Here is a 26,734-nt window from a genome sequence, read left to right on the forward strand (position 1 = left end):
AGAGACTCTATGAGGGACTGTGTCAATCAGTAGATCCTTCAACGACCTGATCGTGCTTGGAGTGGCAAGATTGGCTGCAATTCATAAATGGTGAACTATCAAAACCACTTGAGCAAGTATCTCAGAGCATTCCCCACATCCGGGACTTGGGGTGGGTGAGAAATTGGGTGGGCCTTCTCCCTCAATATCTCCCTAAAAAAAAAAAACAAACAAAAGCAAAACACCTGACAGACCCTATGTTGCCATGCTACAGCTATGGAATCTGGAACTCTGGGTGAGTATCAGTAGCCATGAATGATCAGTCTCTACAGGTGATTCCAACAATCTCTACAGCTTGAGAACATTAGTCTGTTGGAAATAGTCTAGTTCTCAGATAACAAAACACAGTAGACTAGGTTTGGGTTGATTTGGTTTTATAAGCATAAAAGTAGAAATTATAAGTTGTGGTCTAGAATCAATGTAGTAGCCAGGAGGTTAGGGACTACAATCAATGTTAACCACTTAGAGTATGAACAAGTGCATGGAAGATTCTCTTCTCTCTTTCTCTCTCTCTCTTGCTTTCTCTTCTCTGCAAAATTTGCCTTTCAAATAAAAATAAATATTGTTTTTTAAAAGAAGAGTTGATCCAAAGAAATTGGAACCCTCACACATTACTGGTGGGACTGAAAAATAGGACATTATAAAATGGTATTATATTTCCTCAAAAAGCCAAACTTACAATTACCATACAATCCAACAATTTCACACCTAGGCAAAGACTCAAGATAACTGAAAGCATATGACATGCAAAACCCTATACTGTGCACAAATATTTATTACAGAATTTTTCATAATGGTAAAAATGCTGAAATAACCCAAAAATCTATCAACACTTGATTATACAAACAAAATATTGTATATCCATAGAAAAAATATATTTGGATATAGAACAGGAATGAAATATTATTATATACTATAATATGGATGGACCTTGAGTTCCTTGCCTAAGTGAAAAAAGTCAGACAGAAGGTCACATACAATATAATTCCCTTAAAAAGAAATGTCCAGAAAAAGGAAATGCATCGAAACAGAAAGTTGAGCAGTGGTCATGGAATGACTGCTGATGGGTAAAGGTTTCTTTAGGGGATGCTAGAAATGTTCTGGAATTAATTTTACAGAATGTGAATTTTAGTTCAACAATTCTGCTTTTGGGGAAAAAAAGCTCTTAGAAAGGCTAATATGTTTTACAAACCACATAACTGACAATGTAATCAGAGGTTTCACCGATTTTCTAAGGTAAGTCATGACAACGATGCTTATGATATGACCAATCATTCAATGATGGTGCTGAAATCATGGCTCAAGATCCTCCTCCACCTCTCTGTAAAAGTCTGCCTTTCCAATAAAAACAAATTTAAAAATTTAAATAGAAACATAGATATTTTTTCTTTTTTTATAATGGGTATAAGTTTCCTGGGATAGAGCAATTATTATGAACCTGTAAATCTCAATCTGTGGATCAGACATTGTGTTATGTGATAACAGTAACACAGTAAAATTTGAACATGGCTGTCCTACTTCTAGAAATACGAAACATAAACAGCAAAGCACAATAATAAGGCTATAGATCTTAAAGAACAAATGTGGAAAAAAAGAATGTTAAATAAATTTCATCATCACAATAATAAGTTTGACTTATGACTATATCTTTTTGCAAAAGACTTATTTTAATTGGAAATGTAGATTTATAGACAGGAGAGAAGGTTCACTCCCTAATGGCTGGAACTGAGCCAATGCAAAGCCAGGAGTTTTTTGGGGTTTTCCACACAGGTACAGGGTCTCAGGGCTTAGGCTTTGGGCCATCTTCACTGTTTTTTTTTTAAGTATAGTATAGTATAGTATAATATAACATAATATATATTTATAAATAAACCACAATTTATTCCATTATTGGTGTCAGTAGAAAAGTAACAGTTCTGTCATCAGATGTATTTCATGGAATTCACCAAAGATCATTCTGATTATAGGCATGCGCACACACACACACACAAACACAATCTGAAGCAATACAAAATAAAGATTCAAATAACCAAAAATTAGTGGGACTTATCAACTGATACAGCACTGTGTTCTTAATAGTATTTTTGAGCCATTTTCATTTTCCCTCTGTTTTAATACTATGGATTTAATACTATACAACACTGTATTTAATACTAAGTAGTTATGTTTATCATACGTTTTTCAGCTACTTGGTATCATCTACTTTAGAAATGAGGAGCTGAAGACACAGAGAAATTAAATAACTGAGCAGAGGAACTAAAAACCAGCAAAGGCGGTGCTTAAATCCAGGTCGTCTGAATCCAAAGCGGACCCACACAGATAGTCTGTTACATTGCTTTTCCTAGGTTGTTTGAGATACATCAGCGAACCAAACAATCTTCCTCTTTTCAAGGACCTCCTGTTCCAACAGGTGGCAGGAGTAATCTCCTTCCTAAAGAAGATGTACATTTGATAAGACATAAGAGATTGAACAAAGATAGGAAACATTCATTAGCAAACAGCTATTTTTAGCAAAGGGTAAGCTGCTTTTTTGATCCTGACAGCTCTGTTCTTGAGCCAATTGTGTGCTTAACTATCTCTGGTGTATAAACTTTGCAAATAAGAATTTCTACCCTGAAGTTGTAAAGTAAATTTTCAAGATAGCAAAAGATACTGCAAATGAAAGTATGAATGATGACTCACATATTTCAGGAATATAACAGGTACATGACATCTGTGTTATTTTAACTGATTCCAAACTTAAAAGACAACGTCAGCCAATACAGACTCGGTCCACTGGCAAACCCTGAGACTTAATCTATACTGAAGCTAAATATTCTATAAGCATGCAGTGAAGTGCAAAAAATAGCAATTGAAAAATGACATGATTAAATGGCACGACATGCAATCATTTGCTCTCAATTATATCAATGTATCTTCTTCATTTCTTAGGAGTCAGGCAGAAATATTGTTTTTTAAATGCCTCTATTAAATTGGTCACCAATAATAAAATAGATGAGGGCCCTAATAAGCTCATTTACATAACATATATCATATAGTACAAAACTATTCTCTCCAAACAGTTTTGCTCACAGATTTGTCTCTCAGTTGTCATGAGTCTCTTGTACAGTAGCAGATTTTGAAAGCGTAATACTGCCTTCAGGATCATTTGTAGAAAAACGTTTATGAAACTTTACTAGTTAACCCTTGGCAGGATCCTTATTGCTAATTATGGAAAAGGTATTGATATAATATCTTGGCTGTCACATTTTATTATGGTGACGGTAGAAGCAGAATCTAGGTCTGGCATTTTGGAAATACCATCTAATTGCAAGTCAGAAACAGAGAATGACAGTTTTAAGTAGATTATAAGTTCTTTCAAAATAGCAAACTGATTTACTTAATGTAAAAGCCAAATTTAAAAAATAGCATTAAGGTCCCTGAATTAGTTCACCAAGCACATCTCTATTGATTCCTTCGCAAAGAGCTGGGTTGTATTCCAAGCTAGCTGAGAAACTGTACATGTCAATGTGAGCTTAGATTCAAACACCAAATTGTTTTGAACAACCATTTAAAATCAAAACTGTTCAATTAAGAAAAATCATCACAGCTCAGTTAGTTTGCCTGGTCAGCAGATGAGTAAGGTCCAAAGATGCTACAGTCAACTCTACTCCTTTGGTAAGAGTGGCATGGCTTTTGAACTACTCTTACTTGAAGTACATCTTACTTTTTCCTATAATCCTATAATTTCACCAAGCAAAAGTTAAATTATTAAAGGTCACCAGGATTATTAATACTGCAAGTTACTGGAGACTCTTGGATGAATAACATCACCAAGAAAAATACTTAACATCATTTTATCAAATTCACAGTTCATTGTTAATAGTGTGTACTTACCTCCGTTTAAAATACACACACACATATTTTAGTTGGAAGGGAATATTTTTATTCCTTCTAGCCTTTTCAAAGCTGTGGATCAAAATATAATAACCATTCTACAAATGCAGACCCTCACTGTGTGAGTCTATGAAAGCTGTCGTTATCCCTGTGTGGCATTCTTTAATTTCTTTGTTAGTTTCCCTACACTAGGTTAAGTACTTTTAAATATGTTTGCTTTTAAAAATTAAGCTCAGTGACCCTGTGCTTAGTTCATATTCACATGTAATTAGTAATATGTTATATACTTCTTTTTCTAAATTAAAAACACTATTAAAATTCCAGACATACGAAACAATATGAAGATTAAGTTACTCTAAAGAAAACTGTAATAGCTTACAGATTGCTTGTATCATTACTAAAATGCTGGTATCTATTACAGAGTCTCTCCGGAATAAAGAACACACTTTTGGCAATAATCTTTTAAAAACATGTCTATTATTGTTAGGATGCTAAACTAGTGTGCAATTATGGAAAGGTAACTTCTAACAGCAAGGGGAAAAGGGTATTGGGTATGAATGCAACTCAGCCATTACACTACAAAGCACTTTTCTTAAACCCCAACAATTACTCTATTCATAAGCAGATAAGACATAATCACCATTCTTTTCACACTATTCTATTTCAAAATATATTTATAATATCCACTGTGGCTCTATCTCTTACTGATTCCATGGGAAACATTTAAAACTAACTCTGGAGAGTGTATGAAGGAAACCCTTTTCTCTTGGGTACCTGAAATCACCTTTGTTTTAACAGATCTTTAGTATTTAATAGCCAGGTCACAGGATAGTGCACACCAGTCTTGAGGAAAAAAAGAATTCTGTATGACAAAGTACAGTACAGCACCCTCATTTTATAAAATCTATGAGAAAAGAATCATCATGAAGGGCACACCTGGAAGATGAAATAGCTTGAAGAGACTGTGTTTTAAATAGAATTTGGCCCCCAAAACTTATGCAGATATTTTTACAAATTTACTTTTTTTGAAAGGCAGTGACATAAAAAGGAGACAGGGAGGATGGTACACTCTCCAAATGATCAAAATGGTCAGGTGGAACTCCAGCCAGGTCTCCCACATGGGTGGCAGGAGCCCAAATGCTTAGCCCATTATAATCTTTTCCCCAGGCACTGATGCATGCAGATGGTTTGGAAGTGGAGCAGCGAGGACTCAAATGAGCTCATATGGGATCTGGTGTCACAGGCAGAGGCTTAACTACGTTCCACAGTGCCAGCCGCTCTCACGCAGATATTTAAACATGAACGTAAAATATAACAGAACTAAGAGGGTTTAGCCATTGAGGCCCAGTGAGAAGTGCTTAGGATACTGCAAGGGGTTGAGGGGCTGGCATACCTCTGAGTTGTCAAAGGAGAGCTGTTCCAAAATTCTGAGTGTGAGTATAACTTCTCTCTCTGCTTCCTGACTCCCTATGTGATCCTCTCTCCACTGGCACTCTGCCTCAGGCCATGGGACCTTTACTAAAGCCTGCCTCATGCTCTGAGATAAATAAAAATAAACAAAACGCAACATAAGGTATACCTCAAATGAGCTGCAGGTTGGCTCTCATAAACTTTTAGGGGTGATAAAACATTATTTTACCATGTTTTTTATATATTTGCCTTCTGCCTTTAATTCTGGAATGGTGGCTTTAACCAGATAAGAATGTTGTTGCCATCATACAAAGCATGGAACAACTTTGCTTATTCTCAGATTCTGGTCATGTTGCTATATTTCTATAAATAAATCTTTTTTAAAGGTTTATTTATTATGTTGCTATATTTTCAAAGTCTAACTCCAAATAACTTAACAATGACAACCATGTGTTTTAAACACAAAGATTGAAAATTTAACTTCCATAGTTGCTTTGGTAAAGCTTTAACATGTGCTGCACCAAGACTTCAGGAAGAGTTAGGATGGCACGGATGAATGGAAACTCACTGGCCCTCTCGCTGGTGGTCTTAGCTGACGGATAAAAAGAGTGACTATATCATACAATATTTTCTAATTCCTAAAAGTCATTTCTTCTGGGTCATGACTGAAGGGTAATAAAGAAAGGCACTTCACAAGAGGAAGAGGACGCAAGGGGAAAAAAGAACCTGAGCTAACTCTCCACTCCCCCAAAGGATATTTCAAAATCAGACTTGTCAATCTGTTTGTGCACTTATCCTCATGACATTCAACACACAAAAAAGGAAGAAAAATATCCTTGGGAAAAAGAATGCCATATTTTATTTAAATATACAGAGTCTAGCTTAGGTTTTAACCACAGCTTAGAGCATCAGTGAAATTAAGAGAGCTAAGTTAGTAATTTTTTTTTTCCTGATGGGAATAATGATTTATGCCTCCGCCCTGTCTTAGAGAGGTTTTGAGAGGATTAATGAGCTAATGTCTGTAAAGCTGTTTAAGCTCCCCACATAAAGGTGCAACATAAATGCAAGGTGAAAAATGCAGACAAACTCCACAGTGATTTGAACTCCCAAGAGTAAGCCACTAGAAAGGAGAAGCTGTTGCAGGTCAGGATGGTAAATCTCTGAGCTCCAGTACCACAGGATTCATTGTCAGCTGCTTAATTCTGATGAAAATAGCACTGAGTACTATTAATATGTATTTCTATGTTTCCTACTCATCACAATGTCTCTCATGATGACCATTTAAAAATTTTCATTCAACAAATGAGATAACTTGTTATCTATCATTATAGAGCAAACACTGGTATTCAAAAATTGCAAAGACCTTAGTGATAACCCACTGAACGTTATTGGACCATGGTCCACATTGATATTCAGAAGATGCAGGTTGCCATCTGGCTTTGGTTGTGTGATCTTGGTTAAGTCATTTAATTTATCAGACTTAGTTTTCCTGTCTTTTTAATGAGGAGGCTGAGCTAGCTGGGTATTATCGAGTCTCATCTTGGGCAAAAATTCTACAACCTGCTAAGTACTTTGTGATTATTTTGTGACTCCAAGATAATATCCTTGGTACTATGAAGGGCATGTAAAACAAACAAAATTTCAAGACAGTTTCTGTTTTTAAAACTTACATGCTCTAGTTTGCTGATAAGGTACATAGATTGCTATCTACGCATATCTGAATAAAATGCAAATAAATACACAACACAGGGATTTCTTTAATCGGTTTCCTATAGGCTTCTATACAACCACATGCTATTCTGATTCCTGTGTATTTCTCTCAAATCTCAATTTAGAGTCCCTTACCCTAGAAGTTTTCTCATTTCTTGCCTTAAGAACACACAGGTGCCGCTGAAGGAATTCCCACAGCACACCATGTTATCTTCTAACAATTTATTTACCACATCCTATTGTACTTGCCTGTTTACTTTTCTAAACATCACTTGAAATGTTGCATTCCTTGAAAGAAGACTATAGATGGCTCATACAGTTTCCCTTGCATTGTCCACCATATTATTGGGCCCATATTTGCTTTTAAAATAATATTGAATTAATCTTTTATTTCTAAGTAGCACAATTCCTGATTCTTACACATATTACATTATTTTTAATTTCTTTCATGGAATATTCTCTTCCCTATGTAAATGGGAAATTGAGGTCTGATGTACTACAGGAAAAGACTGGCTCTTCACCATAGGGCAAACTGAGAAGGTCTTTCCCTTCTTAGACATCCCAATCAGCAAAGCCTTCCCAATCCTATTATCGCTAACTTTGAGGTCTCTAACGCATTTGACCTCCTAAGAAGGTATTAGCAAGATGGCAACAAACGAATTTCTGGAGCTCATCTCCTATAAAACATATCACCGTATACCACTATCCACTTATGAAAACACCTTTGTGAGAATTAAGAAAAAAAGGTGAGAGATTATAACTCTTAGATTTAGTACTGAAATCAAACAAGACACAATGGAGAGGGCAGGAAGGGTAGGTTCACATAATCAGTTTCACTGTTCACCCAAGCCTGCGCAGAGCAGTTGTGAAGAGTTATCACAATATGGGGGAAGGAGAGGGAAGTGAGTGCATGAGTGTGGGATTCCTATAAGAAGACAGTCTCCATAACTTCAGGTATCACGCTGGCCCCCATAGCCCCAAGGCTAGCTCAAGTGGACTTAGCCTGGAAGTCTTCTCCAGTGTCAGATTAGCTTATATTCAAGACAGAAGCATAGCCCTGGTCACCTTAGATATACATTTCAGCATACCTATCTCCAGGCCAGCATCTGTGGCCTCATACTTCAGTGGACCCAGGCTTCATGTTTATTTCAAGTCTGGGATGCTTCTCTCTGATTCCAGGACCACCTCTTTGTACCTAGGCTATGGGCCAGCTGCAGGACCCAGATGCTTCCCTACAAAGTCAGGTTGCAGGCTATCCCCATGGACCCAAGTTCCTGGCCCAATCAGAAGATGGAAAGCCCCAGATTTAGGATCAGTTTAGTTCTAGCAAACCCAGGATGGAAGTCAGTCCCTATTGACAAACACCTTAGATTCAGACTAGTAGAACCCAGCTCAATGCTCACCTTAGTGATGCTAGGTCAGTCCTAATCTCATAGATCCAGGCTATAGGCTGGCTCCTATGGACTCAGGTGCCAGGCCAACCTACTTATTAAACTAGCCAAGCCACCATGCCTGAAGACTCATGAAATAAGTCTGCCTATGGATCCAACAGATGTTATACCCAGAATCTGGCTAATTGGTACAGAACTTTCCCTGATAAAACTAATTTGAAAACCTGGAAAAGTTATCTACTTCTTCAAATATGCACAAATAAATGTATGGTCACAAATATCCTGAATACTGCAGGAAATACGACACTATAAAAGAGGCAAACTAAAGGAGCAATACATGACCCCAAAGGAATGAAGACTTACGATCCACCTAGAAAAAAAATGCAAAATAATTGCCAAAGATATTCAGTGAGTCATAGGAGAAAAAAGGAAAATAAATGAATGGTGGAGAAAAAAACACACACAAAAAAGAAGAAAGTTCTATAGAAGGATGAAAACTGTAAGAAAAAAAATATCAAAGCAGAAATTCTGAAGCTGTGAACACACACAATGACAATCTTCATTAGCATTGTCAATAAAGAATTTGTGAGCTCCTGTTCCTGCTAGGACGGGAGGTGAACTGAGTAGGGCTGGCTCATGGACCCACCGGTATGCATGAAACCTGTCACTGGGAGAGGTTCTGATGGAGGAGCCTGGGCAACTCCTCTGGCAGGACACAGACCTGGCAGGTAAGCGCAAGAAATATGATAGGAAACAGCCCAGAACAGGCCATGGAAAGTTACCCACTGGCATACATTTGGCAGGGGTCAGGGGAAAACCAGGCTGAATCTGTCCACATCATCCACTGGCAAATTCAAGCACCATAACAGTGTGGGTTGAGCTAGGCTCGGGCCCAACAAAGACTAGTGCACAATACGGAATACCAAGGTGAGATTGCCTGTGCCGGAAGTGACTGCAGTGCCCAATCAACATATGTGAGAACCAGGAAGGGAGGGGGCAGAGCTGGCAGAGGAATAAAGGGTGGTTCCTTTGCTGGACAGGTACTCCCGCTGGAGAGTGTGGGCTGGGATAGGGGCAGACCAGACTAAGCAGGGCTACAACACCTGCACGCCTCAGGTGGACTAGATCAGGAAAAAGCCAGCCTGGGCTGATTATTACTACTGGTGCAAACAAAATTAGAGTGGGTAAGGGTTGTGTGGGCTTAGCCACAGCATCAGTTGGCAGAAGCTGGCACTGGGGGCTAGTTCTGTCAAGTCAAACCACAGGACAACCTGGAGAGTGCATAATCTGGGAGTAGGAGAGGCCTGGGAGGGAAATAGTGGGCTCTTCCCTCTTGGGTTACCACTTTCACAGGAGGGCATGAAAACTAGGACAGAGGCTGGGGTGGAATGGGGTGTGGGACAGACTGGACTACTGCTACACAAACTGGGAAACCAGGAGAGGAGGTGGGCTCAGTGGGAGTTAGTATGGGTCACTCCAACAAGGTGCAGCTCCCACTGGTTTATGCGAGGGCCGAGTATGTGCTGGGCAGAACCAGGCTGGACTGCAACACCCATTAGTTCCAGTGGAAGGAAGTCGGGGCTGAAAACAGAACCAACCCAGCAATTGCAACCACCAGCTGATCAGGGCCATGGACTGAGCCAGGCCCTGTACCTGCTAATACATACAAGAATCTGGTCCGAGAACACCTCACACAAAGTTTCTTTGGAGATTTCCCCAATCAAAATGCTGGACTCAGAACCCTAACACAGAAGACAGAACAGGTCAGTCAACCATCTCAGCTATATGTGGCAGCGAAATACAGGGCAAATGGAGACTCTATGATAGACTATGTCAATCAGTGGATTCTTCAACGACCTCATCGTGCTTGGAGTGGCAAGATTGTCAGTGATTCATAACTGTTGAAATACCAAAACCATTTGAGCAAGAACCTCGGACCATTCCCTACATCCGGGACCTCGGTTAGGTGAGAAATTGGGTGGGCCTTCTCCCTTATTAACCCCCTTTAAACATGAAGGAAACAATCTGGAAATAATACTCTTACTCACTTTCATATAAAAAAAAAGAATTTGTGAGCTCAAAGAAAGTTCATTTGCAATTACCATGTAAGAAAATATTAAAATAAATGACAAGTGAAGAAAGCTTATAGGTATTACTGGATATCAAGAAGTGAAGCAAAATGTGAACAAGAGAGTCTCAGAGGCAGTAGAAAACAGACAAAAATGATAAGAAAGCATATTCAAGGAAACAACCATACAAAATTTCCCAAATCTAGAAAGGGATCTAAATGTCCAAATAGAAAAAATGTGTGTGTGTATAACATATATATGTTATACATAACATATGGTTCATATAATATGTGCCATATATAATATGGTGCATATTTAATATATATTATATGTAACATATATTACATATGCTAAAATCACATGTGATTTTTGCATTTTGTTTAAAGATTTATTTTTAATAGAAAAGCAGAATTACAGAGAGAGAAGGAAAGACAGAGAGAGAGATCTTCCGTCCACTAGTCCATTTCCCAAATGGCTGCAACATCTGGAACTAGGCTAGTCTGAAGGCAGGCTCCAGGAGCTTCTCCTGTCTCCCACATGGTTGAGATGCCCAAGCACTTGAGCCATCCTCTACAACTCTCCCAGTCCACCAGAAGGGATGGTGGTACTCAAAGCAGATACACAAATCTTAAAGAATATCAAAACAGATCACATAAACAGATCTTCACTGAAACAAATTATAAAAAGAAAGAAAGAATGAGTGAGAGAAAGAAAGAAAGGAAGGAAGGAAGGAAGGAAGGAAGGAAGGAAGGAAGGAAGGAAGGAAGGAAGGAAGGAAGAAAGAAAGAAAGAAAGAAAGAAAGAAAGAAAGAAAGAAAGAAAGAAAGAAAGGCTCCCAAAATCAAATGGAGAATTTTGAAAGCATTAAGAGAAAACCAAATCATCTCACAGAAAAACAGAACAAAACAAAAACAAAAACTTGCAACTATAAATGATTACTTAGACACGTTACATGCTAGGAGACAGTGGTAGGATATAGTCAAAGTTCTGAAAGAAAAAGGAAAATTGGCAACCAAGTAAACAAAACCACGCTAAGCAAGGGTACCCTTCAGAAACGAGACATATTTTCTCAGAAAAAAAAAGTGAGAAATTCATCACTGCTTTCCCACCACCAGAACTGCCTTCCATGACATTCTAAAGAGAGTTCTTAAAGGTAAAGATAAAAAAGATGCTGCTAACAATTGAAAAATTTTTGAAAATATAAAACCCACTGTAAATGTACAAATATGGTCAGATTCATAATATCCTAACCCTGTGGTGGTCAGATCATTTTAAACTCTAGCATAAAAGCTAAAAAAGAGAGTGTTGAAATAGTAACAGAGGTCAGGATTTTGGTACAGTGATCAAAATGCTGTATCCCTTAGCGGAATGCCTGCTTCCAGTCCTGGCTCTCCCATTTCTGACCTAGCACCCAGCTAATTCAATCCCTAGGAGACACCAGGTGATGGCACAAGTTTGTGTGTCCCTACCACACAACTGAGAGATATGGCTTAGGGGTAGTGAACAGAAGATGGAAGATTTCATCATATCTCTCTTTCTCTTTTCCTTCCTCCCTCTCTGTTGGAAAAAAAGAAAGAAGCAGTGACAGAAGAAGAAAATATCATGTTGCACACAGAAATATATAATTTTTGTTTGTCAATTACACTTTTTGAAACCTGGGAGGAAAAAAAATCTGCCTTACCAATGTAATTGCAACAGTTCAAAGCAATAGGATGTATTCATATGTTTTAGAATAGGTACCTCATATTGGAATTTCATTTTGCAGGTTGGTTGATGTACACTCTACAATACCACCCCATTGATCTGAAACACAGGGTACATCTCTGGTGAATGAGAAAAGTGTAGCTTCCTTGGTTTGCTTTCAATCTCACCTCACATCAAACATGACTCCTACACTTCAGTATCAATAGACAATTTGCTAACTCATACATATTTTTTCAACAAATTTTAATCAAACTAGAGATAATCTAAATTTTTCATTTTCCTTTGGTATCCAGAATTAAATATTTGTACAGGGAGCAATTTATAAATTGTCAAAGAGCACCTATTTCAACATTGATTTCTACGTAACAAAAATCCCTCCTAAAGAATACACATATCAGCAGAAATTTCATTTCAAAGAGGGCACAATGTGGGGATTGAGTGCAACAGATTCTTCCTGAAATAATACAAGAGAAAAGAAAACCTCCGAAAAATATCAGTTCATTCCAGGAAAATGTGCATAACGACATTGTATGCATGGCACTGAGGAGGGTCCTTCTGAAAGATCAGTAAACATCACACAAAGATAAAAAGAATGCTTATTGAATTGAAAGTTGCAACAAAGATAACAATCTGTGAACTCAGGCTCAACAAAAACAGAAAACAATCTTAAGAGTTCCTTGGGATTTGCTGAATAAAGAAATGAAAATGCAACTTCTAAGTGAGGAGAATGTCTAACAAATGTAAAATCTACAGAGTAGGACTACCAAAACGTGGCAATTCAATGTTTGGAGAAACATTTATGACCAAATAATGGGTGACACTTTCCTGATCCATACCAGAATTTGTTTGTTTTTAAATCAATTGCGACTCACCAAGTTCCCAGCTAATAAATAAATAAACAACAACAAGAACAGCAAAAACCCCAAGGATTAGAGAGAGAGAGAGGAGAAATATCACATAATAGGAACTAAAACACTACAGTGGGTAACAAAATTTAGATCTCTCCTTGATAACTTGATCTCTTCTTGATAAGTCAAAAAGATAATGAACAGTTTTGATGGTAAAAGATTGTACTTCTCCCACTGGTTTGCATGAGGGCAGAGTATGAAGTGGGCAGGATTGGGCTGGACTACAACACCCATCGGTTCACCTGGAAACAGAACTGACCCAGCAATTGCAACCAGCAGCATGTGCATAAGCTGACGGTGGCGACAGACTGTGCTGGACCCTGTACTGGCAAGCACACACAAGAATCAGGTCTGGGATCACCTTTCACAAAGTTTCTTTGGAGATCCCTCCAACTGAACTGCTTATCTCAGAATCCCAACCATGAAGAGACTATGTCAGCCAATGGATTCTGAAGAGATTTCATTGTGATTGGAATGGCGAAATTGGCAGCAATTCAGAACTGTTGAACTATCAAAACTGCTTGAGCAGCACCCTTGGAGCGTGCCTCACATCGGGGACCTGGGATGGGTGGGAGGCTGGATAGGGCTTCTCCCTTTGTTTCTGCCCTGACTCCAGATACGGGTGGAAATTATGATATTAGTGTAGAAACAATGATATTATCCACGAAAAAGATTATGTTTCTCTTAGCAAAATATTTTATTGAGCCAAGGTATTGTTTAAATGTGAGGTAAAAGTAAATATATTTTCAGACCACCAAGGGTTTGGAATATACACTAGGAATGTAATTTCCATGTGACAATTATTAGAAAATTATCCAAAAGCCAATACAAAGAAAACTTCCTAAAATTTTTTTATACAAATCATGGAATAAAAGGAACTAAAGTTGAGCTAAGAGAAAAATTATTAAAAAAACTAACTCTGAGTTATTTTTATATCCTTAGAAAATACAATACAAATCTCAAAAGAAATGATATAGAAGATTGATAACAAAGACAGGCAAGGATATACAAAGCCTTTATATATGTTGTGGAACACTTTTAATTCTCCTGAGAAATGAGAAAAGAATAGGCTGGGCTTTTATTTGCATTTTCTGGTAAATTCTGTTAGATTCAGTCTACGGCCATAGCACCCTGAACGCGCCCGATCTCGTCTGTTAGATTCAAATCACCTGACTCTTCATTCTGGTTGTTCATTGTATCTAAGAATTCTTTGTCTTTTATTTCTTATATACCTGAAAATTTGCTTGGAATGACTGTACCAACAGTTTATTGGTTTTCTTTATATTTTAATAGTAATTGAAAAAGTCTGTTGCTTTATAAACCAATAGAAATATATTCATGCTATCTATGCTGCCATCCTAAATTCCTAATAAGTCCCTTTCCTCTCTCATTCAAATTATAGAGATATGACAATCTTGGAAAGGAAATGGGTAAAGAGCGAAAGCTTGCCACCATGGTGACAAATACAGTAATATTTCAACTTTGGCTCAAATGATGCTTTTGTCGTTTTGAAGCATCATTTTCAATAAAGTAAACATGAATCCTGGTATGCAGATTTGGCTAGATTGAATAGAAACTTTGTGCCAAACTGAAAGTGATGTTTAGCAAAATTAAATGGCCTCTGTGATCGAATAAGTTTACCATGGGAAAAAAAAAACCTGGCTATTCCAGAATCACAGAATGCTAGGGTTGAAAAGAATGTGAGTTGAAGAGAATCTTTTCAATTCAAGAACCTAAATTGTCAAATAAAGAATATCAGACAGAGAAAAATTCTTCATCAAAGATTACATGCTGCAAGACCTAGAGCATAACACTGTCAACCCACAGAATCCACTGAAAGTACTCACACAATACTATTTTAAGATATTTATTTATGTATTCATTTACTTATTTGAACAGTAGAGCAACAAAGAATGAGAAAGACACAGAGATCAATCTTCAGTGTTCTGGTTCACTTCCCAAGGTCTATAACAGACAGATATGGGCCAAAGCTAACAGCCAGCAACTACATTCTAGCTGCCCAAATGGGTGACAGAGGCCCAAGTATTTGGCCCATCTGCTGTTACTTTCCCAGTTGAATGAGCAGGAAGATAAATGGATGTGGAACCAACTGAGTCTTGAGATAGCACCCTAACACTGGATGCTACTGTCACACACCACAGCTTAACACAATGTGCCTCAATATCTGCCCCACCAAATACTACTAAGTGGAAAAGAAAGACATGGTCGTAAATTTAGGCAAGCTAGTTGATAATTCAACTTTAAAAAATAAATTTGGGACCCAGCAGAGTAGCCTAGCAGCTGGTGGCCCCAATTCCCATCCAGCTTCCTGCTTGCAGCCTAAGAAAGCAGTTGAGGACGGGCCAAGGCCTAGAGACCCTTCACCCACGTGGGAGACCCAGAAGAAGCCCCTAGCTCTTGGCTTCAGATTGGCTCAGCTCTGGCCGTTGTGGTCACTTTGGGAGTGATTCAGTGAATGGAAGATCTTCTTCTCTGTCTCTCCTCCTCTCTGTATATCTGACTTTCCAATAAAAATAAATAAATAAATATTTTTAAATTAATTAATTAATTTCCCTCCTTAAACGAAGGCCTAGTTGTATGTATCAGGGTGGGAGCAAGAATCTTGGGGTAATTAGAGGTTGTAAAAGGAGGACTTAACAAAGAAGCTCAGGGAGACAAAGGATGGTGAAGTAAACAGAGTTCAAGTAACTGCTTGTTACCTTGCTCAAAAGCTGAAGAGTAGACCTAACATGGAGAGGCATCCTTAAACATCTAGGCTTGATTTTCTTCTATAACAGAGATGTCTCTTTCTGTAAGTCGAAGGGCAAAATTGTAAAATATACTGACTGCCCCCTTTTTGTCCTACTTTTGAGAGGGGGGGAAAACTCCTGTACTCTTGCCTAGATAGAAGTATGCCCAAGTAAAAGATAATGCAGTTATTCTGGAATGCATTGCAACTCTCCTAAAGCAAATGGAAGCACTATGTAGGAATTGTCTCTATTTGCTATAACTCTACTGTATAAGTGCTTTAAAAATACACAAGTTCATGCTTTGGCAATTATAAAACTCACATTTTGTGCTAAGCAGGCACTATTTTAAGCAGCTTTTATGCATCTTAACCCATTTAGCACCATAATCACTCTTTGAGGTAAAATAATCTGCACTTTTAAGATGAGAGACCAGAACCTTTCATTGATTAGAGAGATGCCGAGCTGGGATAAACTCATGCATGTTTTAGTCCTCAACACAAGGATCAGTCAGATTCCCTGCTCTAATTAGTTTTCTTAAACTTTTATTTATTTATTTTCATTTTATTTCAAAGAGAGATGTTCGTCCATGGGTTCATTCTCTGCACTCACAACTCCGGGCTGGTCAGAGCCAGGAATGAGTCTGTCTGTCATACAGCTGGCAGTGGAGTCATCCACTGTCTCCCAGGGCCTACAATAGCAGGAAGCTGGAGTCAGGATGCAGAAGTAGGAATCAAACCTTGCACTCTGTAATGGGGTGCAGGAGTCCTGGGAGCTGAACCTCAAGGCTAAACAGCCAACTCTATGGAAATAATTCATACTGTTTAGCTCTTTTATTTCCTTATTTCATAAAATCATGCTAGTTATATTCCTGTTTGGAGTAATTACTTTGTAATGCTACATATTTCAAAGCTAATTTAGATCCTTTTAGTATATTCATAATTTTAATTTCCAAGGGTTAAAATACTGACTTACTGACTTCCTTCAGATGGCTGTTAGATATTAAGAAATGGGATGATCAACAATAGGGTAAGCTACAATTAATATACTTTCTCTTTCTATAGATAGATTTTGACCTACAAATTGTTAAATTTATAAAGTAGTTTTGGATTCTGGCAGTTTATAGGTCTGACTATTTGTTCAGCCACTTACTAACTGCATGACCCTGAGTAAATTACATCATTCTTTCCTGTATCAGTAGTTTCATTTTTTAATAGGGATTAATAATACAACCTGCTTTAGGAGGAGGGAGAGTAAATAAGTAATACAGGAAAATATTTACAAATGCATTTCATAACTCCAGATAACTCACTAAATATTAGTTACAGCTGTTATAATTACTAAAAATACAGTTTTGTCCTTCTAATGCAGTTGATCGTGGCCTTCATTTCCTAAAAGATGTAGAACAGGCAACTATTCCTATGATCATACTAATTTTTACTCTTAGAGCCAGGTTACAAAACTATTGGTTGTGAAATAAATACAGGCTACTGTTTGTTTTCTATGAACAAACACTTCCCAAAGGATGAAATATAAATGGCAAATAGACACATGAAGAGCCTAGGCCTATGATACTGGCATCCTGCATGCGTGCTGGTTCCAGTCCTGGCTGCTCCGCTTCAGATCCAGCTCTCTGCTTTCGGACTGGGAAAGTTACTTGGATTCACGCATCCAGCTGGAAGACCCAGAAGAAGCTCCTGGCTCCTGATTCATATCAGCTTAACTCTGGCTGTTGCAATCGTGTGGGCAGTGGACCACTGAATAAAAGATCTCTTTGTCTCTTCTTATCTCTTAGTAACTTTTCCTTTCAAACAGAAATAAATCTTTAAAAAAAACTATATATACATTCACAGTTTTGTAAATTAGTTTATTTGATCACAGTTGCATTTATTCATTCACGTGTTGTTTGTAGCTGTTTTTGCACTTAAGTAGCAAAACTGGGCAATTGTGACATTTTATTATTATCTGGACTGTATTAGAGAATGTTGTTCACCCCTGATGTGGTATAATATAAATTTTTAATATTTGAAAAGTCAGTGAATGACAAGATAGGAGACTATTAGAGTTTGTAATAAAAAATCACTGCTTTTGCTCTCTTTGGTTGGTCGCTGTGTGAATTCAAGTAAGTCACATTAACTTTCCACAACTCAAGTGCTTCATTCATAAAAACATATGAACACACATATAAGAATGTGGTCATAACGTTCAGCTAATGTACATTTTAAGATAATAACACACATAAAAGTATATGATCAAATTTAAAATGCTAAGCAAATATGGGGCACTAATCACCGGCAAGGTCACTGAACCTTCAGACTCGACTCACTCATCTTCTTGATGACAAAGTCCTGCAGCACTACTGAATTTGCCCTTCTCCAGCTGGCTCTGGCGTGTATATATATATGTATATATATATTTTTTTACTGTATCCTTATTACCAACAATGGTTTTGATAGGTTATGATTATTATCTTCTATTATTATATTATAAACATTTGGTTCTATTCTTTCCCATAACAAATATTATGTGGTAAGACATGAAATATTTATTAAGTTATAGACAATGAACTAAACACTTCAGATATTCCTACAGTTGCAGCCAGAAAAAGCATTTGTCCCCAGACATATATATGTATATACATATATATATACACACACTCACATATATAATTTTAAAAAATAATAAAAGGTACTAGTAGAGCCCTTTCACATACCTTATCAAATTCCTCCAGATCAACTTTAGAACTATAGCTAGGTCCACTGTGACATAGTAGCTTAAGCTTTCACCTGTGATGCCAGCATCCAAATGGGGATTGGTTCATGCCTCAGCTGCCCTACTTCCAAAACAGCACCCTGCTGGTGGCCTCAGGAAAGCAGCAGAAAATGGTCCAAGTACTTAGGACCCTGCCACCAATATGGGAGACTGTGTACACTTGGGGAGTGAACCAGCAGAAAGAAGATTTTACTTTCTGTCTGTCTCTTAGTCTAATTCTGACATTTCAGTAAGTAAGCAAATAAGTAAATAAAGTCTTTTATCAGAAGGAAAGACAGAGGAAAGGAAGGAAGGGAAGCAAGGAAGAAGAAAGAGAAAGATCATCAAGATGTCATAACTTTAAAAAAAATGGAAAAATTTTAACTTAAAATGGCATGTGACAAAGAAATTTATATCAAATACAAAAATGCAAAATAAAATATAAATATTTTCACATATTCTTTCATCCTCAATATCCTCAATAAAGCTATTTGGTATATGGATTAAACTGCTAAACACAGTGACTGCTAAATCTATCATGAAGAAACAATGCCATTTAGTTTAGTCAAGCTTCTTGAGTCACCTGGTAAGACAGGACATTCAAAAAACATCAAGAAATATCAATTGTGCACTGTAGGTCAGAGAATGGACTTAAGAGTCATACAATCCTGGTATGCAACCCTCATGCTATCACTCACCATAAGTGTCTTTGGAGACCCAGGCATGACTTACCTCAAAGGGACATCTCCCTGTATTACACATCCTATATTAGTGTTCCTCAGTTCCAGTCCTGGCTCCAATGCTAATTCAGACTGCCTATTAATATGTAACCTAAAAAGTAGCAGGTGATGGCTCAAATAATTGGGGTTCCTCTGCCCAGAGGAAAGCCCTGGATCAAGCCCTGGGATTCCAGCACCAGCCTGGCCCCGCCCTGACCACTGCAGGTGTTGGGAAGTGAGCCAGGAGATGGAAGTGTGTTCACTTGCGTGTGCATGCACTTTCCCTGTGTCTCTGTCTCTCTTTATAAATAAAATATGAAAACTAAAAAAAAAAATGTATCTTTTTGGTACCTCTTTCTCAAATCTTAAAAAAAAAAAGATCCTAACAGAAACCAGAGTTTGTATTAACATTAACATTAAATGCGATATTCTTAAAATGCAATATTACATAATAGTAAAAATTTGAATTACAGCCATATTCAACAAACATAAATGGCTCTTGGCATTATAATAGTGAATGACAAAGGAAATTCTGAAAAGATAACTCTAAGCATGGTTCCTTGTTTAGGAAAAGACATACTTTTATTTTAAAGATTTATTTATTGACTTAAAAGATGATGTTACAGAGAGAGTGAAAGGAGAGGTCTTCCATTTCTGGTAGACTCCCCAAATGGCCACAATGGCTAGAGCTGGGCCAGACTGTCCCACGTCTCTCATGTGGGTGCAGAGGTCCGAGCAGTCAGGCAATCTCATCTCCCAGGGGCATTAGCATGGAGCTGGACTGGAAAAGGAGCAGTGGGACTGGAACAGGAACCCCCTGAAATGCTGGTGTCACAGAGAGTTGCTTAGCCCTTTATGCCAAAATGCTGGCCTCATGGTTACCTTTTACATGAAGTAGAAAACTAAGTTTAAAAAATTTCTCTTATTTTTAAGAAAATTTTAACTGAAAGTCAGGGAGACCTAGAAAGCTTGTCTATTTTCTTGTTTACTATTCAAATGCTTACAATAGCTAAGGTGGGGCGAGGCTAAAGCCAGGAGCCAGCATCCCCAGCTAAGTCCTCAGGCTGACAGGGATCCAAGTACTTGAGCCATCATCTGCTGGGTTTTCAGGAGTGTATTACCATGCATCTGGATTGGAAGTGGAGCTGGGATTTGAACCAGGTACTCCAAAATACGATACAGCAAGCCCAAGTGGCTACCAAACACCTACCTCAAGATTTCTATCATTTACAAATGCAACACTATACAAAGTTGAAATAAAAATTTACATATGTTAACTCAAAACCTTGTGAAAAAAAAAATACTGTTAAGAAACCCATTTTAGAGAGGATTAAGTCCAGGCCTCAAGAGGTCAGAAAACATGGTCAAGGGTCTCATGTTTCAGCTGGGATTTTGTCATACCAACTCTGAGGCCATTAAGCAATTCACTAAAGCTGCAGTCAAAATGCAATTGAGGCAAATAGATTTCTCAATATCTGCCTGACTCATGTTCAGGGCACTTTATAAGTTACACTCTGAGCTCTCATAACGGGGCAACTGTCAGAATACTACATCTCGGTATACTCAGGATGAGGAGAAACCAGCAGATAGGAAATAGCACATCATCTGTAGTTTAGATTTCAAACTCTAAAACCCATTTGCCTTGGCAAGACACTTTTATTCAATTTTAACTTTAACCTTGTTGAAATGGCAGAAGACAAGTTTTTCAGGTAAAACAATTACAGATGTGTAACACAGTTGGGTTCTTACCTTGGAATGTGTTTGCTCTTGGGTTATGTAGGTCAGCGAGATAAATCTGTCTGGCAGAGGGCAGATGAACTACACATGACTAAATCCTCTGACAGACTACAAGATGATTGAAGGGTGGGATGGCATGAATAAAACCTGGTCCGTAAGGACGCTTCGACAAGAACCAGTTTCTTGGTTCCAAGTAGTTTTTTTCCTTCCTGGTTTAACTTTGTAAGACCTTTTGTGCTATGAAGTTTCTTGCCACCAAATCCATATTTAACAGCCCAAAAGCCTTAGGTTGACATCACTCAGAGCTTAACTAGGGATTGCATTTACATGAGGGTTCAGGTAGTAGTAACAGGCTAGCTGCACCTTAAGAGAAGACATCCAATGACCTAGTTTTGAAAGCATTATCTGTAAACAACAGAAACAAACCTGGGAACAAACCGTCAGGGACATACGTCAATCAGAACACATCAATGAGACCACTAAGGTTGGCATTATTCTATAATGGAATAGGCTCCATAGTGTAGGGACATCATTTATGCTTTCTTTCTCTTTATACATAGTTAGTTTTTTCATATGTAAAAACTGTGCTCTTTTTGGGTTACCAGTTATAACCTTCAACTAAACCTGTGTTTTAATCCTACTTATTTATGCAAGTATTTTTTAAATTAAGTTACTTATAGAATAGTTAGGTCTGTCTTTCACAGTTCCCAGTGATCCTCAGTGTTCGCTGGCTTGTTTTTATCAAAGTCTTTTCTTTAATAGACATTGTAGAAAACACACCAGCCGCAGACATTTACCCTATACAATGTGCATTTGACATGCTTAATGCTCATCTTACACACAGAGATGTTGGTGTATCAGAAAGGTGGAGGGGGGTCTATAAATTCAAGGAAACATTTAAGTGAATAGTGATACATAGACACATGAGTACAATACTTTATGTACTTGAAAAATATTTCATCCACATCATAAAGAAAGCTTTTTATCAACTTTGATTGTTTTTTTATTACCTTAAAGTATTGCAGTTGTTTCTCGGCATTCGTTGTTCCTTCCTTCTCTTGTCTCAGACAGGAATTGAAGATGAAAAGCTCTGTATCTCTTAGCCACCCTTTCAGTTCTTTGATCCTGACCTCCAGCTGCCTTACCAGGCTTCCGCTTTCTGGAGAAAGCAGGTCACGTGGACCTGAACCACTGTGCCCTGCCATTGTGTCCTGCATCTTCTCTGCCAGAGTTTTCTAGTGAATCAGATTAAAACACAAACAAAAATAAAAACAAAAAGATACATTAGTTAGGTGCCACACAGACATCACAGTTGGGTTGGTAACAGGAGCCACCTGGAAGGGCCCAGCTGGTCCTGCTACTCTTCCCCTGCCCCCGCACCCTCACCCACTAACTGACATTCAGTTCCGATTAGCTCATTGTTCCACTGGGGATTTGAATTCCTGGACAGGGTATGTTGTTTTGACTACCAGTGCATGCTTAAGAAGACCTCATTCATAACAGAAAGGAAATTTGGCTAAGAGTTCACTGTGGTCACAGATAAAAACTTATCTTAATTCTCATAACATGAGTTTCTAGTAAAAAATTCTCTACATAAAATGTTTGGGAGGTACAAATCTCACTTTAAACAATATGCTAAAACAGACCAAACGTAGATTGTGCATGGAGAACTAAATTCCCCACCCTCCCCACCTCACCCCCCCCCCTTTTTATTTTCTGTTTTGTGAAGTACAATTCCCCAAACCATATGACTGGGGCTTTTAAAAACAAGTAGTTAGTTTCCTTACTGCTGTTTGTGATCCTCCCTGACTTGGAAACCGCTCAACCCTACAATTCTTCCCACTCTGACTTTGGGAGATGCTAGACTTTCTAATATACGTTTTAAAATAATCCTCAATTCACTGTGCTGGAAGCCTTTTTAGCTTAACCATGATGGCATGAAACAGCCATAAGGTATTTGTTTATTTGCTTGTTTTTGGTGGCAAGCACTCTCCTCTTTGGAGAATCAATAGGATTTAATCTATAATGATGAATTAAACCTACAAAAATAAGCTTTAAAACACAAATAAAATTAAGTCAACAAGCATTCATCTGCTGTGTACTGTTCTGTAAATAGTGTCTTTGTATACTGTAACAGAAAAATAGCCTTTCTTGGCAACACCCTTGTATTTTCATGGTTGCAAATATTGATAATTTGAAGACCGCCAGTGGAATCCAGATTTAGCTATTGTTTTTATGCTGTAACAAAAGTAGCAGCAGGAGGTGAAATCAATGCCCTTGGAGGGTAGGGTCACAAAAAAGAATTTATTGCCACTTTTTTGTTCTGGAACAGTTTGCAATCATAAATTCTTCATAAACAGAATACTTCAGAGAATGGTCCGTCTTCATAAATATACGACAGAGGACATCAATTTCATTTAATTCACAATTTGTGTCAGCACAGCAGATGCCAATGCCTGCCTTGATAGGGTTGTTTAATATGCAATTGAGACAGAGTAATATGCAGCACAGGGGACAAAATTTCACAGATTAAACTGTACGCACCACTGACATTTCATTCTAATGTATTTCCATTCCACACTGTTCACCTTAGATGAAAGTAATATTAAAAACCATATCCTTCTATTTTACTATTGTTAGAAGTTAAAATCCTTGTCTTTAATTTTTTTTCATGCCAATTATAATGTAATCATGCCAATTAAAACAGTAGGCCTGGTAGTGTTAGTGTGGTACAGGTTTTGCTGAAATCTTCCCTCTCTCTTGTTCTCCCCACTAAATCATTGTAAAACTGCATACTGCATTTGAATGATATTTTTATCAGAATAATAACCACTTTAATTATCTGATTAATAAAGGGTAGCTAAATATTGTACTTTTTAAAACATAATATTAATTGAAAAGTTATGTTGAAGAGGTAGTATACTGACATTGTAAATAATGTCTAACCAAAAATACTATTTACTAAGTAAGCAACAGCTATTAAGATACAAACACACTATCACTTTATCAAGCACATAAAGGTACACATATAATTCTTATCTCTTAAGTAAAGAATCTTTTTAAATGTCATACTAATCACATCACCCCTTTCTGAGATCAACACATCCTGCAGAATTTAGTAGGTTCTGAATTAAATCACCACATAGCAAGGTGAAAGCTATTAATTGCAACCAGAAAGCAATAGAACAATAGATAAGCACTTTGAACATTCTAGGTTACTTTGCTCAACTGCACACTGCAGTGAACTTACGTGAGATGCAAGGACTTAACCTTACAGAGTTTTAACCACCTAGATCATGCCTAGCGAACACTGTACACCGGCATTCCCCCCAAGTCATCAAGGTGCATGAGGAGTTATTTTTTTTTTAATAAAAAAGTGAAGTATTAAAAAAAAAGCTTTAAATGGCAGAAAAATGAAAAAGACTTACAAAATTAGGCTCCAAAACTGACACTCATACTTAGCTGCTACAATTAATCATTTAGGTAATTGACAAATTTAGCTTACCATTGGCTTGAAGTGAAGGCAATTTAGAAGCTGGTGAAAAACTACAGCTTAACTTCTCTCTCAGCTGTCTTCCCCCAGAAGGGCAGTACTGTTTCCTGCACAGTGCCCTCCTGGTCTCTGCGTAACAGAATCTTTATATTGCCTTTTTTGCCAGGTTCTTGCATCTCAGTCCTTGGCTGAAACCCAGCCCATCATTGCGTGAAATGAATTACATGAAACTTTTTTTTTTTTGGCTTTTGTAAAAAGTGAGCTGGAAATTGAGGCACAAAACAGGGGCTGGTTTAATTCTGCAATTCAGATTGGGTCAGATTTGCATCTTTGTTTTGGTGGCTTTAGAGTGATTTGAAAGCTGTAGTGACAACTCCACTTTTCATCTTAAGGGTACAGTAAATAGTTAAATGGGGGATGTCTCTAACATGTACCTTCAGAATAAATTCTATTAACATTCACTCAAGCATGACAGTCGGTGTATATCAGATATACTGTATCATAGTTGACTTGGTGCATACCCATAATACATGGCATATTTTACTTACTTTTTATGTATTAAAGAACCAAAATTATTAAAATCTGAGAAGTGACAAGCTCAGAGTAAAAAAAAAAATCAACAGAAGAGGAAAAGCAGTGTTTTCCTTATAATAGCATGAATAGCTTGTTTGAAATGTAGGTAGAAAATTGAGAGAGATATTTGTGCCTCAAATTAGAAATCAGACAGATAGAGTACTTCACTACACAAAAATGTACACATTGCCTACAAATGGTAATAAAAATGCAAATACCCCAAGCAGTTCCCATTTTTCATTAATTGAATCCACTTTTTCAAGGAGATCATTTGGTAGTAAAACGCCACCTTTCTTCAAAGCTTCAACCTTACTAAGCAGCTCCTTCTTTTTCAGGTGCCTGATGGACATTTCCACGCTGTATCGCTGCAACACAGACAGAACAACAGACATCACCATGGAGGGAATTGTGCTTAGAAAAATCTTTGCCCGCAGAGTATGTTTTGCTCTGAGGTGTTAAAAAATTTTGCTTCCAATAAAATTTGTGGGGAGAGTAAACCTAGATACTTCAAGTACTTGAGGGGTAGTGCAGACATTATTATTTTTTAATGCACTACAGTCTCATATATAAATGTCAAAGTTTTTGCACTTAGCTAAAATTTACATCTTTGTGAACCAAAGATTCACACAACCACTTGATCTTTAAATTATTTCTTACAGGAAAATATCTGCTCTAAGGGGTTTACTACTACAGGAAAATCTGGTCGATACTTGGTTCCAAAAAGTACTGCCCAACCCATCACCTCTGCCCCCAAAATGACCAGGCTCAGAGTGGAACAAAATTAAATTGCCCATAAAAATTCTGTAACTATGGAGTAAGTAAGTTCCATGTATACCATAAATACAGAGGAAGTAAGTTCCATGAATTCTCACTTAACTTTTTATTTTTCTTTCACTTAAACATCTGTGTAGGCTTAGAGAAGGTGATAAAAAAAGAGAGGCAAAATAAAATCACAACTTTAGGAATGGCTATAAATCAATGTCTCCATCCATGTCCTATGTATCACAGCTGAATAAAAAATCCTTTTCCCAAAATATATAATATCCTAAAATCTGCCATGTGTTCGTCTCCAAAAAGATGTTTTGCTGTAGATGATGTCAATGCTATATAACATGACAGTTACTGTAGTGACTCTCACCAAATTGCTGTTCAGATAACTTCTGAGTTAGAAATTCCTTTAATAAGGAGGGCTATAAATGACTGTGGTTTTATTTTTTTAATGATATGTAAAAATACCACTGAGTACAAAAAACCCAAGATTTTGGTTAAAATATTAAACATATGTCAACTTTAGCACATTTCCAAAATTCAGTAGTAATTCCAACCTTCTTTCTCATGGGCACCAAACTTGGGTTACTGAATTCTATGGTAGCAGACTCTTCCATCCTAAATGAACAAGGTTGTCCCCAAGGTAATTACTCTTTTCATGCTGAACAAGAAAACCTTTTGTCTGGGCAAAGAAGAATATCAGCAAGTTCAAAACACACCCAAACAGTAGAGTGATTTTATTCACCTCAAAAACATGATTTTATACATAAGATTCCAAACTATAAGACAACTGGCAGCAGCTTCAAGGAAAAGAAGGTGTGATATCACTGTTTCAGTTA

General features: G+C 37.5%; 1 protein-coding gene across 1 annotated transcript in view; it reads right to left on the bottom strand.

The window, feature by feature from the left end:
* Positions 1 to 26,734, bottom strand: part of AKAP6 (A-kinase anchoring protein 6) — a 434,750-nt gene that overhangs the window by 45,564 nt on the left and 362,452 nt on the right. Inside the window, exons 10-11 of the mRNA XM_040969476.1 lie at positions 25,346 to 25,492; positions 22,072 to 22,296 (exon numbers count right to left, since the gene is read on the bottom strand). Of these exons, the coding sequence (XP_040825410.1) occupies positions 22,072 to 22,296; positions 25,346 to 25,492 (372 nt within the window). The remainder of the gene's footprint in view (positions 1 to 22,071; positions 22,297 to 25,345; positions 25,493 to 26,734) is intronic.

This window comes from Ochotona curzoniae, unplaced genomic scaffold, assembly GCF_017591425.1.
Source record: "Ochotona curzoniae isolate NIBS_2020 unplaced genomic scaffold, NIBS_Ocur_1.0 scaffold_4701, whole genome shotgun sequence".
NCBI lineage: Eukaryota > Metazoa > Chordata > Mammalia > Lagomorpha > Ochotonidae > Ochotona > Ochotona curzoniae.